Source organism: Delphinus delphis, chromosome 6 (assembly GCF_949987515.2).
Source record: "Delphinus delphis chromosome 6, mDelDel1.2, whole genome shotgun sequence".
In the NCBI taxonomy this organism is placed as follows: Eukaryota; Metazoa; Chordata; class Mammalia; order Artiodactyla; family Delphinidae; genus Delphinus; species Delphinus delphis.
In genome coordinates this window covers 2,421,919-2,447,377 of record NC_082688.1, presented here as the reverse complement: position 1 = coordinate 2,447,377, position 25,459 = coordinate 2,421,919, and the positions used below count along the sequence as shown (strand labels likewise).

At 58.1% G+C, this 25,459-nt stretch overlaps 1 protein-coding gene across 5 annotated transcripts in view; it reads left to right on the top strand.

Annotated features, from left to right (window-relative positions):
* The window catches only part of VAV2 (vav guanine nucleotide exchange factor 2), a 180,274-nt gene that overhangs the window by 109,661 nt on the left and 45,154 nt on the right, over window positions 1-25,459 (top strand). For all 5 annotated transcript variants that reach the window (XM_060013837.1, XM_060013838.1, XM_060013839.1 and 2 more), the window contains exon 4: window positions 8,462-8,530. In XM_060013837.1, the coding sequence (XP_059869820.1) occupies window positions 8,462-8,530 (69 nt within the window). The remainder of the gene's footprint in view (window positions 1-8,461; window positions 8,531-25,459) is intronic.

Genomic DNA, 25,459 nt, shown 5'->3' with positions numbered 1-25,459 from the left:
GATCTGCTTTTTTAAAAAATAAATTTCTTTATCTTTGGCCGCGTTGGGTCTTCGTTGCTGCACGCGGGCTTCCTCTAGTTGTGGTGAGCGGGGGCTACTCTTTGTTGCGGTGCACAGGCTTCTTATTGCGGTGGCTTCTCTTGTTGCGGAGCACGGGCTCTAGGCGCGCGGCCTTCAGGAGTTGTGGCACGTGGGCTCAGTAGTTGTGGCGCATGGGCTTAGTTGCTCCGCGGCATATGGGATCTTCCCAGACCAGGGCTCGAACCTGTGTCCCCTGCATTGGCAGGCGGATTCTCAACCACTGCACCACCAGGGAAGCCTGGAAGGTCTGCTTTTCTGACACGTCCCAGTGGGTTTACCGTCCAGAGCCAGCAGTGTGGACTGGACACCCACCTGGCACAGCCAACCACTGGTTCTTCTCTTTCTGACTCTCACTGCTGTGCCCGGATGTGACCCAGACGGGCCACTGTCACCGTGTCCAGTGCGGCCGGGCCGTGACCGGGTAGCAGGGGGAGGGTCAGGGGGCAGCTGCAGCCCTGCTCTGCTGTTACAGGCCTCACAGGGCCAGAAGGGGCATTTCGGGGAGCAGACAGCTTTGGACGTGGAGAAGGAGAAAAGGGAAGAGCGTTTCCAGTAGCCGCCCGGGTGTTCCAGGGTGTAGCTTTCCATGCGTGCTCAGAGCTGCCCTGGTGGGGGGCCCCATCCCCGCCCCGCAGCCGATGGGCTCTGGAGCCTTGGCCAGAGCCACCCGCCTGCCCGGCCTGCTTCCTCCTTGGAGCCGAGCCTGCCCCGTCCATCCCCTGGGGCCCCGACTGCGCTTGGGCGTGGCCAAGGGACCCTGGCGCATGAGTGAGCAGTGCGGAAACTTTTTGTGCAGAGTCTGCTGGTGAAAACGGGGCTGCAAGTGGCCTTGGGCCTTGGGCTGGAAAGAGAGGCTGTTGCGGGGCGGGCCGTACGGGCTGTGGCTCTGGCAAGCCCCCGTGCTGGCTGTGTGGCCTCTCTGTGATGCCTCTCGTTCCCCGATGGCCGTTTCTAGAGCGTTCCATCCAGGCGGGGCCCTGGCAGGCCGCCGGGATTTCCCGTCTAGGCCAGGCAGGTGTCCCCTGGGAAGAGGTCAAGGTGGCATGAAAGGAAAACAGCCGAGTGGCTGCAGGGGACTCGGCCCCGCTGATCCGCTGGCCTTTCCGCTCCAAACTGCAGCCGTTCCGAGAAGCGGGCCGGAAAGTCAAGAGTCAGTTGAGCATCGCAGCTGCTGAGAAACCGCGTTCCTCTGTCTCAGCAGCAGCTCCAGGCCCCTCCCTCTCTCAGACAATGGGATGGCGGGAAACAAACCATTCTTTCCTGACCCAAGGTCAGTGTCCCCCTCTGCCTCACTAGGGTTCTGGAAGCAAGGGTTGAAACCGCCTGGCTGGCATCTGGGGGTTCACTTGGGTCTCCCCCGGTCGCCTGGAGCCGCGGCCACACCTCGTCCCCCGACTGCCTCTGCAGACGTCACAGGGGGACCTCGAGACCTCCTACCTCTGTGCTGACTTGGGCTTAAGGTCCTGGTGGTGGCACCTGGGCCGGCCCATCCATCGCTCCCTCCCTCCGCCTTGGTCCCCATCGGACTCCTGCCCCACCTGGCCCTTCAGCTGCTTCTGCTCTGCCCCAGCCTGTCTGAGACCACACACCCCCGAGTGTGCCTGGTGTGATCACCTCTGCCCAGGCCGCTTCCTCCAGCCCCTAAATCTTGACCATCGCCTCACCTCCTTACGGGCCAGGCCCTGTGGGAGGGCACAGCCACACTGCACGTCATGAAGCGTCATACACGGCCTGTGTGTGAAGCAGGTGGCTTATTTTTAACTCACCCATTTTACAGGTGAGTTAACTCAGGTCCCTTGGCCAGCTCAGGGGCCAGGAAGCTGTGTGGCCCATTCCAGCCCCCCGTCTGTCTGACGCAGGGCTGGAGCTCTGAACTCAAATTAGACCTTGCTCTCCAAGTCAGCTCCCCGGCATCTCCTACGGGAAGCCCTCCCGGTTTCCCTTTCCTCCTCCTGCCGTCTATACCTTTGTGGCCGTCCCCATGCCCTTTAGCCCTGTGTGGCCCTCGTGGTGGGAGTGGGTGGAGGGGCCCGTCGCAGCCCCTGATACGGTGGCCCGTCTGCATGGGAGTGTGGTGGGCTGGAGAGAGGGACATGATCCCTTGCGTGTCTGGGCGGTCGGGCTGTTGAGCTGGAGAGCCGTTTTTAAGAAGCAAAATCCAGTGCTTCAAGGCCTCCCTGCCAATTAGCAGGCGGCACCCAGGTGACTCTTTGAATAATTAAATGGGCCTCTGCCAGGGCCTTCAGGCTGCGGCTTGATGTGCCTTTGAAGTCTTCCTGGCTGCCGGCTCCCTGGCAAAGTGGTACGTCGTGGGGTGTGGCCCAGTGCCCTGTGGGCCGGGTATTCCCGATCCCTCCCGCCCACCCTGCTCTCTTCCTGCTCACCTAGCAACTGCCTGGGCCCCCGTCACCCCTGGTGAGGTGAGGCTGAACCCAGTAGTGTCCCGGGGCCAGGCCCCGTGCCAGGCCTTCCGCAGGCCCACCTCACCTAATTCTCAGGCCATTTTCGGAAACTGTGTCCTGCCCGACTGGGGGAGCGACCTCTGAGGGCTCCCAGGTAGCGCCAGCGCCGTAAATGGGGCACCATTGTCCGCCACATGCACGACTGGGGCGGCCGGCTCGTCCCAGTTTTAGCCCTGGAATTCCCGCATCCTTGGTAACTCCCTTGTCCGGGGCAAGCTGGGCGGTGGTCACCCCTGCAGGACAGGTGCCCTCTGAGGCCGAGTCTGCTCTCTGGGGGCCGTGAGCTGGTCTCGCCCTCCAGGGTGGGAACCCAAGGCTCTGCCCCTTCTCTCGGACACCCCGGGCTGGCCAAGGTGGACCAGGGGCATCTGCCGATGGGGCTCCTCTGTGATGCTGCTGGCGAACACGGACCTTGGAGGTCACTTTGCAGGGAGCGCTTTTCTATGAGTTGAATTTCCACTTTCCTCCCTGCACACGCCAAGTGAAGGATGGAGAAGTGAAGAGCCGTCTTGGGCCCGGGTCGCTTTCATCTGAAGCGTGGAAAAATAAACCCTGCGTCCTAGATTCTCTGCGTGGCGCTCGGTGGTCGGGCCCGAAGCTTTCTTACCTCCTGAATATGAGCGTTTGTTTGGATATGCCGTTCTTCTTCCAGGCCCCCGGGGAGAACGACCTCAGCAGGGTGGGCTGGAGGACCCCGTGGTGGTGCTGACCCCACGGGCCTGGGGCAGGGCTGGAGGCACCTGGGTGAGGGGCATTTCCTAATTGTCACGGAAACCCGGGGTGGGCCCACTGGGGCTGCTGCTCAGAAGGCCGTGGGGACAGTGGGGACTGCCTGAGTCGGAGGCCCTGGACTTGGAAGTGGACTCCTGGGATGAGCCCCCGAGAAGGGGAGGGAAAGTGACTCAGGCTGTCACACTTGCTGGGAGCAAGGACGTGGGCTGAGAGGCTTTCGTGTGTTATCTCATTTAATCTTTTTTTTTTTTTTTTTTTTTTTTTGCGATATGCGGGCCTCTCACTGTTGTGGCCTCTCCTGTCGCGGAGCACAGGCTCCGGACACGCAGGCTCAGCGGCCATGGCTCACGGGCCCAGCCGCTCCGCGGCATGTGGGATCTTCCTGGACTGGGGCACGAACCCGTGTCCCTTGCATCGGCAGGCGGACTCTCAACCACTGCGCCACCAGGGAAGCCCGATCTCATTTAATCTTAACAATGACTACTGCCCCCATTCTACAGTTGGGGAGACTGAGGTTCAGAGAGGGAGAGTTTCCTGCTCAGGGTCACACAGCGAGTCTGCAGCAGAGCCAGGATTGGAACCCAGATCTATTACCTGCCGAAGCCTGGTTCTTAGTTCCCTCCACAAGGTCTCCCTGAAAAGGAAGGTGACAGTGGCAGTGGGGGGGGGGGGGGGGTCTCTGTTTTGGCTTCTTGCCAGGGTGTAGAGTGATGGCTCTAGGTAGCAACGTTCTCTGTCCTGGCGGGCCGTCTGCAGACAGCACAGTCATGAGATGTGCACCTGCTGTGTGCCTGGGGCTCCCTGGTCTGGGGTGGAGGGACCCCCAGGGAAGCAGGCCCGGGAGCCACCACATAGCCCCGCCTGGTGGAGCCCTGGGTTGGGTTGGATAACGCAGGGGAGGCCGCTGCCAGATAGCAGGAGGGGTCGGCACACTGAGTGCTGCACCGGAGCTGGGTTTGAAGCGCATGAAAATCAGGCTGCTGCCTGGAAAAATAGTAAATCAGTGCCGACAAGTGGGCTGCACTGCCCTGGAACCCTGTGTCCAGGCCCCGAGTCCCTCAGCACAGCCTGGGAAGAGGTGAAGCTGGGCGAGTTCTCCCCCAACACACAGAACCCGGGGACCTGGCGCCTCCTCCCAAGGGGTCCTCTCGTTGGCTCCTGGGTTTCTTGTCCTATAAATCGGGCCTGCTGCCCGCCGTGCAGGGTCTTCCAGTGTCCCCATCCGACTGCTCCTGGGTCCCAGCTGGCGTGCACCTGTGTCCGCCACCTTCATGCCATGACCCCGGAGCATCGGGTCTGCCCCCTTCCCGACCACGTGTCCTGTCCCCACGCGGCCGTACGCACAGCTACGCACGCGGGCACTTTGCAGAGGCCATGGTTTTACAGCAGATTCTCAAAGAAGCCCCGCAGACAAGGACCAGAGGCTGATTATTGATCCCAGAGCTGCGTTCAGGCTGCGCCTTTCCCTGAAGCAGTGACAGTGGCAGCCCCCAAGCCCAGCTCAGGGCAGGTGTCCAGGGACCACCCAATGGATGGGGGATGGAGAGCAAGGCGTGGTTTGGCGTAAGAATGTGCCCCCCTCTGCTCTTTGTTCGAGCGGTTGGGCTCAGCCACTCCCTTAGGGTGCCGTGTTTTGGGGCCTTCTTCCTCTAGCGGGGGACGCCCCTAGCCTCTGGCACTGGCACTGTCACTGTCCTACCCACACACGGCCGTGCCGGCCAAGCGGCCGGATGCTCACGTTGACCTCAGGGTGGGAGGCGTAATTTGGTGGGACCTTGAAGCAGTGGCTTGAGCCTCTCATCCCTGCCCCCCGCCCCCCCGGGGGGACGGGGTGCTGGGGTGGATTTGACGCAGCCTGGCGCATGGACTCTGTTGGGGATTTCTTGGCACGTGGCAGCTTTTCTGCTTCCGGCTTGGGTATCCCTGTAATTCCCTCAGTGGTGCGAGTGGGAAACTTGGCTTCCCAGAAGCGGAGCACGAGGAAATGCGTCCTCAGGAAGGGTCTGATGGGATAAGAGGAACCCAGCCGCGCCCTGACCCCCGGCCCCCCCGCCCTGAGGACCCGGATGGCCTCACTCTGGTGTCTGGCCCACGGGCATTTCTGTGCCGTTCTGCATACTTGATTCTCATCCCCTCCTCTTCAAGAACAAATGAGCTCCACCATGAACGTCTGGATCTCTGGTCTAGCCGGGGAGGGGGGCATTGATGGCGGGGCTGGCAGATGCTGCGCGGTGGGGTCTGGATGATCAGCGGGTGCCTGAGACGGGAGGGTGGAGCCAGGCCTTGTGGCAAGTGACCCGAGGGTCACACCTGCTCCAGCCCCTCTCGGGCTTGAAGTTACAGCTGGAACGTGGCCCCAGAAACGCCCTCTGTGCCAATGCGTCTCCTTGGGGTTAAGTCAGGGTCAGGGTTGTAGAGTCTCAGCTCAGGGCTGACTCGGGTACCTCTGCGTGGCTTCTCATAAGCGCTTCTGGAAAATGCTTCCTTGTATCTAATTGGAGGCTGCCACTTGTTGTTTTGGAATAGCTTGAGAACAGCTTGAGAATATCTACGATCCATTTATCTGTGCGCCCATCCATTCCCCAACGAGTCCACCCCCCCTGAACCTGTCCTCCTGGCCACCCATCCATCCTTCCACCCCCATGCCCCCACCCACTCACTCATTCATCTGTCCATCAACCCACAAATCCCATCCGTCTCCCACCCACCTGTTCTCCCACCCACCCATCCATCCATCTGTCCATCCGTCTGTCCATCTGTCCATCCATCTACCCATCCATCTATCCAACCATTCATCCACCCACCCACCCATCTGTCTGTCTATCCATCCATCCATCCATCCGTCCGTCCATCCATGCCTCTCTAATGTCAGGCACCGTGCTAGGTGGAAGTGGACCCAGGCTGAGAGAGTGGTCAAGCTGGTGGAAAGCTGGTCAGGGAGTGGTTTTGGGGGAACGCTCCACTTCTGGGTCCTGCAGTCACGTCTCAGCCTGACCTGAGATCTCCTGTGATCAGTTGGGTGGGGGCCGGAACCTTCGGCAGTCGGGGTGACTGACGTTCGACTGACTTTGAAGAAACCAGAGCTCGGTTCCAGCACCCCGTCAACCACGTGGGATCTGGGTCGGCTTCCGGTTCTCCTGTATCGTGGGAGTGGTTTCCTGGCTGGAACCGTGGCTGGTCAGTGAGGGTCCCTCGTCTGCCGAGGGCCAGGGCGTCTTGATGGCTTGCAGCTCTCCCTGTGACCCGAAGACACACATCTGTCCTCCTTCCTTCTTGCCACATGATGCCCAGTGGGGGATGCCATTGTCGTGGTGATGCGAGGAAGCGGGGGAGAGCCACAGGGAGGAGGGGGAGCCCCCCACAGAGAGGTCAGGCTGGGCTGTGCCATGAGCTACCGCCATGAAGCCGCAGGTGATGGGGACCCCTGGTCTGGTGGGTCTGCCTTGGGACCTCAGACCCAGGGCCATGCAACGCTGTGACAGAGCTGGGCAGGACCCAGGCCTCCAGCTGCTGGCTCAGTGGGCTCCGCAGGACCCCACCCCATGGAGCACAGGCCCCGAGTGGTAGTGGAAGCTACAGGGTCCAGGCGTCCATCCCCACTGGACTGCCCTGCTGAGCACGTCAGCCTGACCCACAGCAAGGAGGCTGCCAGCCGGGTCTCCTGTGAGATCGTTAATAACAGACTTCCTACCAGAACCCGTGCCCTGGGAGATGGGGAGATGCTCGTTTCAACCAAAGGGGCGTTTTCGTCTCCATGGAGGTGGTTAATTTGGGCCCATTGCTTTCGAACGAGCTGGCAGCTCCCTCCTCCTGGCAGCATTCACACCCCTCCGGCCCCGTCCTCCTGGAGGCTGGCCTCTGTGCCCGGCGTGGGCTGGTTCAACCTAGTCGGGACCATGCACCCGTCTGCAGGTCCCTGCGGGAGAGGCAGGAGTGGGCGCTTGCACGTGGGTGTGCAGGGCACCCCGGGGAGCCCCGGAGAGTGTGTCGGAAGCCCATTTCCTTGAAGGGCTGCTGCATGGGCTCCCTGTGCTGGTGGTGGGCATGGGAGGGCCAGGTGTGGGTATGGTGCCGACAGCGTGCCCTTCCCATTTCCACCCCAGTCGCGTCTTTACCCAGAATGCGCTGTTCCGCTTGCGGACCTGCCCCTTTCCTCCACTTCGTGAACTGGGATCTCATGTCAGTCTCCAGATGAGACCCCAGTTCGGGGTGACAGAGCCGGTGGGCTCACCCACCCTCCCCGCGAGCACGTGCCACGTGCAGGCGGGGCTGGGGCCGGTGCCGCGCCTGCATTCCTTCCCGTGAGCCCGGCTGCGCCCAGACCTGCGTCACCTGCATCTCACGCCCTAACACTCCTCACCTGTACTGGCCGGCCCCCAGCACCTGGGCAGCGTGGGCTGGCTCCACCCCCTTTCCCAGGAGTCAGGCCCAGGTTCACTTTGCAGTAGTGACAGGTGCGGCCCGAGACCCTGCGTTTCCAGGGAGCCCCCTTTTCCTCCCCGTGAGTTCCCCTCCCACGGATTCTGAGCTGCCGAGGTAGACGCCCGTCTGCAGGTGGCGCCCCTGCCATGCCGCCCTCCCCACACCAGCGGGAAGCTTTCTGACTCCTGGGCCCTTCTCTTCCTCCTCCCAGATGCGTCTTTGGGGTGACAGAGTTTGCGGGGACCCTGGGCATCCCCCCAATACAGAACTGGGAGATTTTCATGGAAAACAAGGGTCTCAAGTCCAGATAAGTTTGGGGCTCACGGCCCACCCTCTCTGTCTCCTAAAGACAGGTTCCCGTGCTCCCCGCCGAGGATGCCCAGGGGAGCCCACATCCCCGTGTCTGGGGTCCCCCTGGCGTGTGGAAGCAGGATAGTTGCGCGGACGGAAGCTTCCTGCTGTCCCTGACCCGCTTCCCTCGTTTGCCAACAGGGATGCCGGGACCTGGACAGAGGGACCGACTTCCGGTGTCCGGGGCCGAGCTGGGCGTGGGGTCCTCATTCTAGGCACGTCCATCTGGGTGGTCCTGCGTCACACAGCCACATAACGTGCACCCTGTTTCCTTCCACGAGGGAGCGGACAGAAGCCCGCCTGCTCCTGCGCTCGCTCCGGGGGGTCCCGTGGTGGACCACAGGCTGGGGGCCCGGCCAGGGCGGCGGTGCCACTGAGACCTGCTCACTCCCCTGACGTCTCCTCTCCCACAGGCCCTTCCCCTCGGAGGAGACCGCGGAGAATGACGATGACGTCTACCGCAGCCTGGAGGAACTGGCAGAGTAAGGAGGCAGGAGGGGGAGGGTGGGGAGCGGGGCTTCACGCGGGCCCCCTCGACGGGCGCTGGTCTCGGCCGTCTGCACGGGCCGTCCCCACGGGGGTGGTGGTGTGGCTCCCCTGCCGGAAGGATGCGCGGTTCTTCACCCCACATTCCAGGAGGCTCCCAGCGTGCCTGCTGGTGACGTGGCTGCGGCCCTCCTCCCCAGGCTCAGGCGTGACGAGGGCTGGCTTTTGCCGGGCTTCTCTATCGAAGCTGCAGTGGGGCTGGGGAGGTGTCCTAGCTCGGCCCTTGGAGGCTGTGCTGCGGATGGGAGAGAGCTGGCGTTTCCAGAAGCTGGGGCCCCTGGAGCACAGGTTACAGGCAAAGGCAGATGGTGATTCCGGGCTGTCTCGTGGCCTGACACGGGCTGGGGCTGGGCCAAGGCCAGGCCACCTGAAGCCACTGGGGCGTCTCCCCTTCTCCCAAGGCCCCGTCTTTGCCTGCCCCGGGTCCCCCCGATTCCTCTCTCCGAGGATTTCTTGCACCATCTCATGCAGCCTGGGTCCAGCTGCCCCTCCCCGGCCGTTTCACCTTATGGTCCTGGAGCCCCCCAGGGACTGGCAGGAATCCCTGGGCGGCAGCTCTTCCAGAAGAGATGGTTGGGTTCTGTGTGGTCAGCTGTGGCCGGGGGTGGGGTCACGTGGCCTGCTGCTCGGAGAAGGGGCGGCGGCGTGGAGCTGGCAGGGCCGCCCTATCCTGCAGGGGGGGGGACCGAGGCCCGGGAGATGATGGGCTTGCCCAGGCCGTGGGGTTGTCCCACGTGGCTCCTGACCTGGCAGGCCCACGACCCTCTTCCCCGGATTCCTGCCCCTGGGGGCCTCTTTCCTGTCTTTGTTCCCGGATAAACGGCCGTTCCTTCTGGGAAGACTCGTGGCCTCTCTCTCCTTCGTCTTACAGCACAGACTGGGAATAAGAATCATAATCAGAGTAAGAGCCGGGATTTGCTGTGCACTCGCTGTTCAAAGCCCCCGGCTTGTTCCACGCCCCCGTCCAGGCTGCTTCTAGGATATGGGATATTCTTTGCAGGATCTCTGTCCATTTAAATAATTGGAGTCATTGAAGAATCAGCCTGTGGGCAGCAAGCTGGCGGCCCAACATTATGTGATCTGTGAGTGAAACACTCACTGGCCAGTGGGCATAGCTGCCACCAGCCCATCTTCCAGAAACTGGGCTGACCCCAGTGTGAATGGTGGCGATCCTCGGGACACCTGGTCGACCCCATGTGGGTCCGAGGGTGGAGAGCACCCTGAGGGGGCAAATGGGGCCCAGGGTCCACACGAGTCCCAACCAGGGCCTGGGGCTCCCTACCTAGGTGCTACTGCCCGGTCCCAGGAATCAGAGGGGGACCTGGAAAATTTCGAGAAAGGTGCACTCCAACCCACGGGGCCTCCCGAGGCGCGGGGCTGCATGCGTGGCTGCCCACCCCCCGTAAGGGGTGAGGAAGCCGAGGCTCAGAGAGGCACGGCCGGAGGGAGGCCCCCAGGGGTCCCCCCCGTCTGCAGCCCCCTTGCTGGCTGAGCTCCGCGCTGGGGCTGCTTCCCACCCGCCCTCCTGGCATTTTCCGCCGTGGAGAGCCTCTCCCTGTCTGCCAAGTCCGGGCCTAAGCGCCCCCCACTTTGGGAAGCCTCTCACCCTCCGTCCATCCGCCCGCCCAGCCAGCATCCTCACTCACACCCCACGCATCACAGAGCACCCACACCCCTGTGTGGCCTTTGGGGTGTTTGTGGGGTGCACTGTGATAGACCGGAAGGTTCCCGAGGTCAGTCCCTGCATCTCCATGTCACCGCCCCCCCCAGCAGCTGGCACCCCGTGCCCTCGGCCTAACAGCGCATCCCAAGCAATAATGTTCATCTCCTTCTGTGCCCCACTCCGCCCCACAGTCTCCTCGTGAGGGGTGTTCTAGGGGGGCCCCCGCTTTACAGATAAGGAAACTGAGGCCTCGGGAGGGAAGCTACTGGCCCACGTCACTCAGCGAGGGAGCGGCAGAGCTGCCGTCTTACCCCGAGCCTGTACCCTCACCTCCCCACCATGCAAACTCAGTGCCCCCCCCCAGGGTCCGGGGAGCCCCTTGCCCAGTGCTGAGTGCCGGGACCTGATCTGCCATTTCTCCCGAGTCACCCCCAAGCTGAGGCTGGGGGTCTGTGCCCTCCCGAGACATGCACGAGGGGTCAGCAGAGGCTGAGGGTTCCAGGATGATGGGGCCCACGGCGCCCTCGTGCGGCTTCCTCTGTACCAGCCAGGCCCCCCGCTTAGCCCGTCCCAATGGCTCTTTCACGTTCAGTTTGGAGGATTCCTGGGCGGTGAGTTGGCCAGCGAGCCCGGGTGCCCATTTTCCCCTTTCTCGGTCTATTCTGCCTGTGTCTGACCTCTCACAGGATGGAATTCCTCTCGCACGGAGAAGCCAGCCTGGGGGATGTGCGGCTTTGCACACAGTTCAATAATATTATTCCATGACATTAAGAGAGAGCCTCCTTAATCCAGTGAGTTCCTCATGGCTGCAGTTATTGCAAACGTAAATCAGACATTAATAGGGGAGGGGAATGAATTTGAGTCTTGAAGTTGCGGTTTCGTCCCAGAGGCTCCAGGTTAATAAATTTTTCATGCTTTTTTCCCCCTTCTCCTTTTACTGAAAATCAAGATTTCCTAGCGTCCTGTCTCTGCGGACCTGGGATTCATATTTATCCATCATGGCAGTTCACAAGACACAAACAGAAATGTCATTTCTTCCCTGGCCTCCCCGGGGCAGGGAACGGGGCACTGGCCCGGATCTGAAGCCAGGCAGCGCCAGGGAGCCGGGGAGTGACGTTTCGAGCAGAACCGGCTAATTCTTTCCTTTGGGCTCTGGCCAGGTGTCAGAAAGGATGATCACCTCGCGTTTCTAAGGGGCCCCTCGACGCTCCGCAGGCGAGCCTGGTGGGGGGTCTGGGCACCAGTGGGGGCCGCCAGCTGTGCGTGGTCCCGAGAGTGCCTTCTCCGTTCAGTCAGTCGATCAGTCTGGATTTGTTCAGCCACCAGCTGGTTACTGTGCACTTTCTGGAAATGGGCAGCGGGAGTGGGGAGTGGGGAGCGTGCTGGGTTGCGAGGGGCGAGCGTGGGCATTGCTGGAGGAGAGATGTGGCTCTCCCGCGTGGGCCCCTCAGAATCCTCGCTAGAGGCGCCGTTCCTACCAGGCGTGTCTTCAGAGCCCCCCAGTGTCACCCTGGCGGGTCATTGAGGGCCCTGCAGCCTCAGCCCCCGAGACGCCACTCCACACGGAGAGCCCCCTTCCACCCACCTAAAGCAGGGGCACCGACCGGGCTGCACAGGAGCCTCTGCCTTGTTCCCAAAGCAGCCAAGGGCGTCTCTGGGCAGACCTGGGGCCTCGGCCCTGGCGTGTCCTACCACGTGGGCTTTGGCAGGTCACCCAGTCTCTGCGCCCCGGCTCCCCTGTGTGTAACACGCGGTGTCAGCTACACTGCGGTAGCACAGCGCCCAGCGGGCACACCCTGAGCGCCCAGGCAGGGGAAGCGGTTCCCATCCTCCCGGTCTACCAAGGACGTGGCCTTTGTCTCCGGTTTCCAAATGGCCATGGCAGCGCCGTCCAGGAGAAATCATACATGAGCCGCCTGTGCGATTGTTCATTTTCTAGTAGCTGCACCAGAAAGAGAAAAAAGAAACAGGTGAAGTGAATTTTAAGAATGTATTTTTACTGAACCCAGTGTATCGTCTGGTTCAACACGTGATCATTAATGAAGTAGCTGACGTTCTCGTACAGAATGGGAGCCGGGTCCGTCCACTGGCCACGTTTGCGAGCGCGCAGCCACGTGAGGCTTAGGGGCCCCACGTGGGCAGCCCGGGTCTCGGAGCAGCATTCCGGGGACCAGCGCAGAGTCCCCTGCCTTTGAATGGACGATGCTGAACTAAGATGATGCTCTCTAGCGCTCTGAGCTCACTTTTGAGATCCTTGAATAATGTATAATCAGATAATAGAGCAGCTGGTTGAAAAAATTAACACAAAATAGCGCCACTTAAAAAACGCTTCATCAAGCAAACTGAGCCCCACATGAGAGGCCTCTTTTTAAACTGCCCTGACGATTAGTACCTTGCATTTGCCTAATGGCTTGTCCCTCCCGCTACCCCTTGCTTCCTTCCAGGTGCTCCCGGGAACCTGGAGCTGCCCCCCTACCTTCTCATACCTGCCCGACTCCTGGGTGGGCCAGGGTTTAGGAATCTGCACTGTGGGAGCCCCCCACACAGGGGCTGGGAGCGAGATTTGCACACAGAAAAACGACCCTCGTGAGACAGCTCACCACGGGAGTCCAGAGTGGGGCCGGGTGAACGCCAGCTCAGAAATCAGGGAAGGCTTCTCAGAAGAGGTGACCCCTGAGTCTTGGAGCCCAAGTGGGAATCGGCTGAAGGGTGGGGCTGGCGTCCCAGTGGAAGGAGCAGCCTTGCCAAGGCCCGCCCCGGGGAGGCGTGGCAGGTTTGAGACACCGCAAGGTGTTTGCAAGAAAGCGGAATCGTCGAAGCACCCTGGGACGTGCTGGGAAGGACCACCCTCCTCATACCCAGGAAGGCGCGGCCTGCATCAGAAGGCCTGCAGAGACCCCCCAGCTGGGTGTGCTTCAGTGCTGGGGGGCGCCCGGCGTGGAGGGGGCACCTCAAGGTTATCCTTGCCGGCTGGAGAGAGAGCATCACGCAGGCCGAGGAACAGCAGGGGCGCGTCCGTCTCGGCCGCACATGGTGGCTTTCTGTCTTTCTCTGGGCCCATTCGATCCTTCTCGGGGCTCACTTCCCCCGTCTCTGGAGTGAAAGCACTGGCCCAGATGCTACGTGGGGCACCTCGAGCTTGACGGAGCCACGGTGGGAGGCCGCTCCTTAACACCGGTTTCGCTTTCCTCGGAATTGAAGTGATTCTCAGGCTTAAACAAATGCGGTCGTGACGCGGCAGGGAATATAATTTATCCGTAGATGTATAGCTGCGCGCCTTGCTACATCATAAGATGACTTCGCAGCTTTAAAGGCGTCGTGTTAGCATCGTCGGGGTAATTTTTTAAGATGCATAAAATGTAGGAGTTTCCCCGAGTCAAAGCCGCTTTCAAGGGGCATCTTCTTGGAGCTGGGCTTCCTGGTCCCTGGGGAGTGAGGTGGGCGTGCACAGGTCCGGGGGTGGGGGCCGCTTGCTGGGAGGGCGGAGGCCACGCCCCTCCTGCCGGCCCCCTACTCCAGGGGATGGGCAGCTGTCGCTCCGCCCGACGGTGACCCTCGGTCGAGGAGAGCCTACGCCCACCCCACCCGGTGACCTTGCCCGCCCGCGGCTCCCAGCCACAAAGGAAGTTCCCTTACGTTCACGCCGCCTCGTGTGAAAGTTCAGTGTCCAGCGGGAGACCTGCACGTGTGGGGGACACCCAAGGCGAGGCCTGGACGGGTCGCTGGGTTTGGGGGCGTCTCGTGTTTCTCCCAAAGGATTGCTTCTCCGAGGGGACGAGTTTGAAAGCAGACTAGACAGAAACAGCCCCATTACAAACAAACCAGAAAGCCCGCCTCGTGTAGAACACGGACCCCACCGTGGCCCAAAGGGGGTTGACAGTAAAGCCCCCAAAGTGGCGGTGTCGGTGGCCGCCCTCCTCAGGCTGGTGCAGGGCCTGGCTGGACAGGGACGGGCAGGGTCCCCTGAGCCCTGGATGCCGCAGAGGTCTCCCCCCTGCTCTGCAGCCTGCTTCCCCGGACCGGGCGCCCTGGCTCCGGGCGGCTGAGGTGGGGACAGCCATGCACGGGCAGGCCTCGGCTCTCCCATGGTCCTTGCTGGACAGGGCCACCCCGTCTACCGGCCCAGCTGCCTCCCCTCTGGCCGTTCAGGCCTTCATTTGTACAGTGTGCACTTAGCGAGCGCCAGCTGTGTGCCTCCCTGTCGAGGTGCTCTCCATCCTCACGGGAAGTCTGGGAGGCCCGGCCCGGCTTTGGGACCGGCCAGATGGAGGGAACGAATCCAGCATCCACGGAGCACACGGGGGTCTGTCCCCACACTGAGCCCTGTGGCTGAGGGGCAGAGGGGACTTGAAGCAGGTCTGACTCAGAAGGCCACCTGCCTGACCCCCCTCTCCGCCCCAGGGCTGTCTGGTAGGGCCCTGCGGTGACCTGGGCCCTGCAGTTCTGATTCTTACAGCTCTTCTAAGCCCCACAGGAGCTATCCAGGCGGTGTCCACTGGGTTCAGACCTCGACAGGCCAGGACACCTGGAGGGCTTCCCAGAGGAGGTGTTGCTGGAAGGGGATGGAAAGTGCATAGGATTTGCCAAAACGTGACTTAGGAAACCTGTCCCCGCCCCCACCAGGCCGGCCACTGCCTAATTTTGGGCTGGGGTCCTGGGAGAGTCTGGGTCTCAGCTGTCTGTTACTCAGGACCTGAGGGCTAGCCGTGCCGGCCCCAGAGTCACCGTGTGTGTGCAGCCCAGTGGCTCTCCTGCCCCTGTGGCCTGAACAAGATGCCCGATGCTCCCCCGCCCTCCCAGAGCTGGCTGCAGGACTGTCGGTTGGCCAGAGGGCAGCCCATCCTCACCCCGAGCGGTAAACAGGCTCGTAGCTCCCCCCTCTTCTGGTTACGGAGGCAGCCGGTGCAAATGACAGCCCTGGGCTCTGCGCCCCACGGCTCTCAGGCTCCCTGCCCTGCCCTCCAGGGACATCTCGGCTCCTTGGTACCTGGGCCTGTGCACTTTTGCAAGGTCCTGGCTGCTGTGGGGGCCCAGGGCTTCATTGACCTTGAAACCCTGACCTGCAGCACTTCAGGAAAGAAGCTTGTTCCTCCTCTGTGCTAGGGAGAGCACAGGGGCCCTTCTGAATGAACGCAGAGCAGATGCCCGGTTGCCACTCTGCCCTGGCTAAATATTTAAATTATGCAGGCCAGCAGGTACGACACAGACTTAACGTGCATTTGTATTTTTAATACCTAGTTAACCCCGGGTCCTTTGAGGACAAGGCTGTCACAGCGATTCTGGGGTCAGATTTCGCACAGTCTCTGTAGGGTGGGGAGGCCAGTGTGGAAGGATGTACGCATTCACTTTACTGTTTTCGAGAAGAAAGCGGGAACCAGCTGGGCTGTGGCCAAAAGTCTGTCTAATAAAGTCCTCTCCAAATCACTCTCCTGATACTGACTTCCAGGGCCCCGTGAGGATAGACTAGGCCCTTCTTACATTATTTCCCGTGTGTTCAACACAGATTTGACACACAGTGGCACTTAAGAAATATTCCTTTAAAAAATGAATAAGCATGACACGTTGGATTGAACGATAAAAAACCCTGTCATGTACATAATATGTGCTGTATTGGTTGCCAAACCCTTATTCCTCTTACATAACCCAGCCCGGAGGTCACCTCCTCCAAGAAGCTGCAGGAGGTGCCCCTTCCCCAGAAGATGACAACGTCCACCAGGATTATCTTCGTCACTGTGCTGTCCTCGTCTTCCTGCATTTGTCCCCCACGGCCCAGAGGAAAGCTCCCCGCGAGGGTCATCCTCGAGGGAACAGAGCACAGAAGAGGCAGGTGACCTGAGCTGGGCCCCGCACACCACGGAGGCCCTGGACATCTGCTGTTCTTATATTAAGGATCCAGGCGTGGTTCCAGGTGCCGTTCAGTGAGTCCCCCTGAGCGCCAGGCCGGGTGCTTGAGTTTTGCCCTGTTATCTCAGCCTTCCGGACCTGCAAGGTGGGTGGCCCCGCCCCCATTTTGTAGTTGGGGAAATGAAGGCTCAGCGTGGGTAAGTGATCGGCCTGCGGTCGCACAGCACACTTTACATGACAAAGGAGCCAGCTGCTGCTTGGCTAGGACAGTCCTCTGGGCCTCATCCTTGTGACCAAGTCTGGCTCACGGTGGGAAGACTCTTCTGCTTAGAAGGAGTCCCTGGAAAAGGGTGAGTTATGGCCGGAAGCACACTGCCGGACGAGCCGGGCCCCCTCTGGGAATCTGGTAGCCGCCTCTTTCTCCAGGTGCGCCCCTAAATGGCTTTACAACCTTGGGGGACCATCTTGCCCTCTCTGGGCCCTGCTTTCCCCATCTGTAGGGAGAGCAGCCCCTCTCTCGACTGTTGGGGGGAGGGGCCGCTGAGGGCATGTGAGGCCGACCTCCCTAGTGTTAGCAGCGCCTTATCTGTCTGTCTGTCCCCACGTGCAGCCCATCCAGCCGACAGCTGGCTTCTCCGGGCCCTCTGAAGCCCCCTCTCCCTGCCGCCCGCACTGCGTGGTGTGGACGGAGGTCGGGAGATGTCAGGTTTGGTTTCCTAGTAACAGTTTAACGGCGATTTGGGATCCTGCTTCCCAGCATCAGACAGCCTGGGGCCAGAGTGCGTATCGCATCTGTCAGTAGCGATATTTTATGTCCGTCATAAACACAGAGGCTCGCCAGAGGCAGAAAGTGGAGAGTTTGTTGGCTTTTCTTTGATTTTCCATAGGCGGCGGGGGGCTCTTCTGAGCAGCTGACTTTCTGTACCAGAATTGGGACAGGCCGGCGAGGCTTCTGGGGCGGGGGGCGGGCCGTGGGGTCTCGGCGGGAGGCGAGCTTTCTGCCGTCTCCGGAGGGCAGCAGGCCACGCTCGGGCCCTCCTGGAGGATCTCGGGCCATTGTCAGGACCAGAATAATTTGGGGGATTTAGCATCTGTCAGCTCAGCTGCTGCCGGAAAGCAGCGGGAGTGAAAGGGTGAGGGGAGAGGAGGCCGGCAGGGAGGTCCCTGTCCCGGAACGTGGGCTTGGGGCTGGGGAGGCCGTGGCATCCACGTGGCGTCCAGCTGAAGGGCGAGCTGAGGTCTCGCGGTGGCGTGGGCTTGGCCGGGAGGCTCATCTTTGAGCAGGCATGCACGTCCCCACCGTGGTTCCGGACTCCCCCGCGCACATTGTCCTCCGCTCTCTCCTGGACAAATGGACAGAGAAGGGCGATCTCTGAAACCTACCAAGGACACATCAGTGCTGACACCCGGCTCCCGACTGTCTAGTCTGATGCGTTTCAGAACATCCGAGGTATTTAATGCTGCCGGTGTCTGTTGATCGAGCATGGACCCCTGAGCTAAGTATCGTCTCGTTGACCCTCCCCTCTCACCCACGGGGTGGTGGGCCACGGTCACTTATTGAGCACCTACTGTATGCTGGGCCTCTGCTGGTCGTCTCCTTTGAGGCTGGTCCTTCCAATGACCCTACCGGGGGATTGGCCTTATTCTCAGTTTGCAGATAGGGAGACCGAGGCTTAGGTTCTCCTGCCCAGAGTTGCAGAGCCAGACACTGGCAGGGCTGAGGATCCATCTCGGACTCGCCTGACTGCTTCCCCCGACGGGGGTCACTTTTGGGAGAGTCAGGTTCCCACCCCGAGAGCCCCCGGCCTGAGCTGAAGGAGAAGGGGACCCAGCAGCCCTGCGGTCCAGCACTGACCGAGCACGGTTACGTACACAGGTGTTTCCAGCATGGTGGGGACATGTAGTTTCTCCATGAAACCCAGCCTCTGATAACTTGAAACCCCAGGACAAGGCTCTGTTGGTCCGAGTGATGATGGGAAAAGAACCGGGGTGTAGCCGAGACCACCTGCCGTGATGGACTCCCGCTGGGGTGACTCAGAGGCTCTTGCGGGTGTTTTCAGGGCCTTGGGGTCCTTTTCAATGACTGTGGGAGGTTGGGCTGGGGGTTGGGGTGAGTGCACCAGGCCCAGATGGGGGTCCAGACTCCTTGCCTCTCTGCCGTGGGATGGTGTGCAGGGGCTGCTGGGGGCTGGCTCCGGTTCTGAGGGCCAGGGCAGAGCTGGGTGGTCATCAAGCTCGTGTTGCAGGGAGGAAACAGAGCGGGATCCGTACCCCATGGGATCTACCTCCATGTCACCGCCCTGCACTCCAGGACACTTCAGACGCTCGGGGGACCTCATTTTGCACCCCTCCCCCACTCCAGAGCCCACACCTGTCATTTCCTTTTCCTCCATTCAAGGGCCACGGCCGTCAGATGCACTGGGCACAGCTGGTCACAGCGTTAACGCACCAGCTTTAGCAGATGCTGAGACCTGGAGTGTATCCCCTGCCCTGTTCAGGAGACTCACACTTGGAGGCGATGCCTTAGCGAAGAGTTTGGGTAACAGTGGAACTTCCATGGGATGTTCGCCAAAGGGACAGAGCTGCTGGGAACCAGAGCCTGTCACCCCACACAAATGACACTGCCCCAGTTTAGAAGGGTCTGCGTCTCAGCCGTAACTGCTGCCCTGTCTGTCTCCCCATCTGGACTGTGAGGTCCACGGGACAGAGTCCGTTGGTGCCTCTGTCATCTCTGTGTCCCCCCAGATTCCACAAGTTACCTACCGGCACAGAATTGGTCTTAGGATAAGTATCGATGAAGCCAATCAAATCCGATGGTCTTTTCATCTTAATTGCTGAGTTGAACAAATATGTGTAACTTTACTTTTATGACTTTGTTTTCATTTTTTTTAAACCCCACGTCTTTGCTTTTTCTTTTATTTCCCCTTCTCCCATAATGGGGAACATGCACAAGATGAAATTTTAATGCTGCTGTTTTATGATTTTGTGTAATATGCATGAACCTGTATTTCTTAGTGTTCACTGACCTGAATTAAATAATGGTTGGGGAGTATTTTCACAATTAAAAAGAATCGTAAATGTAGACAGTGGGATTATGAGTGCCCTCATGGCTCTATGATGAGGCCCTGCAGACAGCGGTAAAGTGAGGACATTACAGGCAGGAAGCTGGCCATTCACTACTCAAGGTGTTTTGTTTTGTTTTTTTAATTGAAGTATAGTTGATTGACAATGTTGTGTTACTTTCAGGTGTATAGCAGAGTGATTCAGTTATACATACATCTATATCTATCTTTCAGATTCTTTTCCCTTATAGGTTATTACAAGATTGAGTATAGTTCCCTGTGCCGTACAGTAGGTCCTAGTTGGTTATCTATTTTATATATAGTAGTGTGTATCTGTTTATCCCAAACTCCCGATGTACCCCTCCCTCCCCCACAAGTTTTCAACAGGCTCTGGATAACAGACATTTTGCAGAATGGAGAGCAGTGATTGGGTCTGCATTTTTGAGATTCTTCTGTCCCAAGTTCAGATGCCAGAGCACAGCTCTCTCTCTCTCTGGTGTTTCTGGCTCTGCCTATTTTTAACCTCAGTGCCCTGTGTCAATTAGAAGAGGTGAATGTGGCGAAAATTGATCCTGCGTGAATGGCTGTTCTTGTCTTCATTGATTTTGAGATAGAAGAGCAGCTGAGATCATGGTGGTGGACGTGTGTTGGGGCTGTATTGCTGGTGTCTCAGTCCTGTTCCTTCTGTGAGTACGGGGGGGGGGGGGAGGGGGGGACGGTATCATCTTACTGTTACCCGGAGGAACCCACTGTTTCTTCAAGAGCTGCTCACTGTGGATGGGATCGAGCGCTTGTAGTCTTTTTGTATGAGGGCATCCCCAATCCACTGGCTTGTGGTGCCAGAGGAAAGGAATTGGGGGTGGCAGAACAGGCAGAAAGTTAGGCAGGGAATGCTGGCAGGGAGGGACCCACAGGCTCACATCTGCTCATAGAATCCACCTAAATCCTGGGTTGACCACTAAACCTCACACACACAGGAGAGTCCCTAAGGTTTCCAGCAAAAAGTGTCGCAGCTGGAAACTGGATTTAGCAGCCATTTCAGCTGCTGCCCACTGCAGGGAAGGTAGAGTTTGAAGTTTAAGTACAACCAACCGAGGTAACTGTCAGAACAAGTATTACTCTCCAGAAGAAATAGTAGGATCTGAATCTCTGTAATGAATCATTCATAACGCCCAGCGTCCAATGAAAAAAAATCATCAAGTTTACAAAGACACAGGAACAAGTGAATCATACTCAAGAAAAAAACAGTATCGAGGGAAACCAACCTTGAGATGACTTAGAAGTCACAGTTAGCAGCTTTTATAAATATGGGCTTCGAGGAAAACATGCACCAAATCAATGAACAGATGAGGAGCCTCCGTAGAGAAACAAGAAACTATAGAAAAGGGCCAAATGGAAATTTTAGAACCAAAAAGCATGATAACAAATGAACGGTCACTGGATCAGTTTAATAGAAGACTGCAGATGGCAGAGGAAGGAGTCATTGAACTTGAAAGTATTCAGTAGTTCGATGGAAGTTATACACTCTTAATTACAGAGAGAAAAGGAGGTTGAAAAATATGAACAGAGCCTCAGACATGTGGGACAATATCAAGTGGTCTAACAGGTATAATTGGAATCCCAGAAGGAGAAGAAAGAGAGAATAAGGCAGGAAAAAAAAAAATTGAAAAAAGCAGTAGTCCCAAGCTTCCTAAATTCTAAAACCTCTATGATAAAACTACAAAACGTTGCTGAGACCTAAAGACCTAAATAAATGAAAGTGTATACTATGTTTGTGGGTTGGAAGATGATATTGTTAAGATGTCAGTTTTCCCCCAGATTAAACTGTAGTCACTACAGTTCCTATTATAATTCCAACAGACTTTTCTTTTTAATTGACAAGGTGATTATAAAGTTGATGTGGAAATACAAAGGACTTTAGGATAGTCTAAACAGTCCTATAAAAGAACAAAGCTAGAGGATTTACACTGCCTGATTTCTATAAAACTCTCTATTTAGTTTTATACTTTCTATAAAATAAATTAATCGAGACAGAGTGGTATTGGCATAAAGATAGCTGAATGTATTGATGGGCTAGAATAGAGCATTCTAGAACAGACCCACACATGTATAGTCAATTGGTTTTTGTCAAAGAGATCCAAGCAACCCAATGGAGAAAAGAAAGTTTTCAACAAATTGTTCTGAAACATCTGGATATCCACGTGGGGATGAGTAAATGAACTTCGATCCCTACCTCACACCATATACAAAAATCCATTTGAGATGGATTAGAGACCTAAACAAAAACACTGAAACCATATAGGTCTTAGAAGAAGATACAGGAGAAAGTCCTTTGCAACCTGGAAGAAAGCAGAGATTTCTTACACAAGGCACAAAGATTTTGTAGGTGCAACACAGGATAGAGTCAGGACACCATAGAAGAAAAAGTCAATAAATTAGCCTTCATTAAAATGAAAAATGAATGTTTATCAAAAGGCACCATTAAGAAAACGAGCAGCCATGCCAGAGACTGAGAAAAAAAAGTTCAAAAAACATATCTGACGAAAGACTTGTATCCATCGTATATAAAGAACTGCTAGAATTCAACAAGAATAAGGCAACCAATTTTTAGAAATGGACAAAAGTCTTGAGCAAGCCTTTCTCATAGGAAGATACACAAACGTCCATAAGTACACAGAAAAAATGTGAACATCATTGATCTTTGCAGGAATGCAAAATAAAACCGCAATTCTCACTACATACCTGCTCTAGTGGCTAAAATTAAAAAGGCTGGAACCCGCCAGAGCTGGAGAGAACCGCAACAAATGTAACTCGTGTACACCGCTGGTGGTGGAGTAAACACTGCAGCCACTTTGGAAAAGTGCTTGGTAGTTATTGATGAAGATAAACACACACACCTCCCCTTTGATCCAACAATTCCACTCCTCATGGAATTTCATTTCCAAAGGAAATGAGAGCACATGCCCACAAAAAAGAAAAAAAGAAAAAAAAAGGCAAATGCTCCTAGCAGCTTTTATTTACAATAACCAGAACTTGGAAGCAACCCAAATGTTCATCAAAAGGAGAATGGATGTCAAATTGTGGGATTAGGACTCAGCAATAAAAAGGAATGAATTGCTGATGGAGGCAACAGCCTGGATCTCGGGGGCATGATGTCGAGGAGGGGAAGCCAGACACAGACGTGAATGTAACAGATGACGCAGTTGATGCGACGTTCTAGAACAGACGAAGGGAATCTCTGGTGAGGAACAGTCAGAGGCGGGTTACTAGGGGAGGAGGAGGGGTCGATCAGGGAGGAGAGGGACTTTCAGGGGAGAAGAGGATGCTCTGTGATGTCACGGGGTGTGAATTACACAGGGGCGTCCCCTTGTCAAAATGGTGGAGCTCAGCGTACATCTCGATCTACATAAATCCTATCCCCCAAATGAGAAGCCTATGTGACGGCATTCCGCCCCACGCTCGAAATGCAGTAGGTGCTCTGTGGACACAATAGGTGCGTGTAGACGTCGGTGCATGCCCAGATCTGCGGATGGTGCCAGTGAAGAGGGTGGCAGAGGAGGGACTCTGCCCCTCGGCACCTTCCATAGGACCCCACAATTGACACTGGTGTCCAAGCGTCTTTCAGGTCCCACCTGTCTGGGAAGCTTCTGACCTCTCCAGCCTTCACTGTCCTCTCTGTCAAGCACAGCTCTTGCTTGGGGTCCTAATGGGGCGGGTGCCTGCATCACCCTAAGATCGACAGATCGCCGGTTCTATTTCTCTGAAGAGCCCTCAGTGCCCACGCCATCAGGTCCTCAGCCAATGAAAGCATTCTGACCGGTCCACCGACCAGGAGATAGCAGAGCAGGAACGCGGCTTCCGAAAGACCACGTGGCCAGTTCCCCGCCCGTGCACCCCGGCTTCCCCATCCGCACGACAGAGAACTTTGGGCTCAGTTGCATCTCGAGCCCTGATTCCGGTTGACTCATGGTGGGGGCTGCATGGGGGTCTTTGCCGAAAGACATTCCGAGCTGGATGGGATAGAGTTCAGTCAGATGTTCCCCCAAAGGTGGGATGAGAAAGGGGGCTCCTGGGCTGGCAGATTGCTGTCCCTGCACCTGATGGTCTCGAGGACCCTTTCCAGGCTGACGTTCAGTCATTTTATTCATTTCATCGGTTCGTAGAATATTTGACTGTCAAGGTCCCCCCATCCAGCCCACTTCCTTCCACCGGCCCATCAGAGCAAAGCTGATGACTGTCTTCGGACGGCACGAGCGGGCTGATCTGCCTTTGAGGTGTCGCACTGAGCAGCCCGGGGGCCTCCGTGTCTCCCCTCTGTTCCACGCTGTCAGAATTCGCGACAGTGCCTTTGTCACCAGCCTCGCTTGGCTGCACGACAGAAATCCAGGGTGTCTGGCATCCTTCGGAAGGAACCCCTGCAGGTGCCTGCCTGGACCTCCAGCAATCTGGTGGGCAGGGCTGCGGGAACTGTTTCCTTTGGGGGCAGCCTCTGGAGAGGCGGGGGTGATTTGCGTCAACACGAGTGACCGTTCCCAAGGCCCACCTTGGGGGACAGAACCCCCTCTCCGCCTTCTCATTGGTTCTGAGAGGAGCTGGGAGCCCCGTCACCATCTGGGTGCTGATTCCCACCCCAGTTCTTGGCACTGCCGACATCCAGACACTCGTCTCGCGGTGGAGGGCGGGCGGGAGAGGGGAGAAGGGACGAGCTGGGGCCGGGATCACCCCGCAGCTCCCTGTGGCCGCTGTGGAGCCTCGGTGTGTGGTTTTCTAACCTGTGAAAGGGCCTCAGTGTGCTCCATCTCCAAGGGCGTGTTAAGTTGAAAAGCATACGTGTGTTCCAAGTGCCCACGCGTGCGTTGGCATGCCTGTGGACGGGCTCGTCGGGGGTGGGTGACGTCACACTTACGGGGGGTCCGTTAGCTGGCCGAGCCCCGTGTGATGTGGCTTTGTCCTCAGGCCAACTTTTGCTTCCTGGGGTGGTGTTGGTAAAACAGCAAGTGACGTACCCCCAAAGCAGCAGCTTCCTCTCCTGCCCTTGCTCATAGCTACCTGCGGGGGTCTCATCAAGGTAGACACTGGCTCACCCCCGTGCCTGGAATCGCCCCCCACAGAGGGAGGTCTGATGCATCTACCCACTGTCCCATTGCAGCTCAGCCCCATGGGGGAGGTGTCCAGGGCTCTGGGGAGACTGGCTGCTGCGACCTTCCTTGAATACGACACATTCTCTCCAGTAGGTTTGGGGCGCTCTGTCTCCCCCGCCCCAGCCTCTAGAATGACAGCTAATATTCAAAAGCTAGGTTTGGGACGGGCCAGAAACCCACTCGTAAGAGCCGCTGGGTAATCGTTTCTGCTCTCGCCTCCCTCCCCCCCACCCCCGGACTCTGTGCGGTGGGGAGGGGAAGTGGTCCACCTCATGCTGACGCCTTTCGGAAGAGAACTTTGCCAGGCTTCCTTTGAGCCAGGCCGTGAGATGTGTCCTCACACAGAGAGGCACTCGGGGCTGGCGTGGGCCTCCCGGGGGAGCTGGCCTCTGAGCACAGCCTGCCCCGAGGTCGGACCCCAGAGCAGGCTGAAGAGCTGGCTGCCCTGGGCCCAGGGTGACTCCTGTCCCCGATCCCCAGGCCAGAGTGACCCCTGGGGGCTGGGGGCCTGTGGGAGGTGAGGGACAAGTCGGGTTGGCTCACTTGCTGTTGCCTCATTCAGTGAAATATTTGCTGAGCACCTACTTTGTATCCGGAGTGGGGATCAGAAGGGAGGAAGAAGTTGGGTTTCGTCTGGGGAAGAGACAGGCTTATCCACAGGCACTTATAAAATAATTGGAGATGCAGTGAGAGGGATGCCCTTGGTACAAGAGCTCCAGACGGAGAGTCCCGGATGGCAGACTGGGCGGGGGATCCCAGAAGGCCTCTTGGAGGAGGTGTCCCTTGACTGGAGGCTTGCAGGTCAGAGGGGGTAACTTGTTGGCAAGATCATGAGCTGAAAACAAAGGTTTATTGAATCGTAAGTTAAGTGGTAGCTTCCTTGCTCCTTTGGGAAGGCGCATCACAAACTCCTCGCCCCTCTGCTCTGCTTCCTTGCTGACTGGTGGGGAAAACGTCCACGTGCCTGTGAGCGCTGCACTTTGACCTTCACACTTTGACTTCTGGGACTGGGGAGACCTTGGGCTGAGCCCAGAGCTCTCGGGGCTCCAGGTCCCAGGCGTGGGCCCAGGGAGAGGGCATTTGGTCCCCAGAGCTGGGCATGCCTGTCCGTCAGCTATGCAAAGATTCCCGTTAAGGCAGCATCTCGCCCCCGGG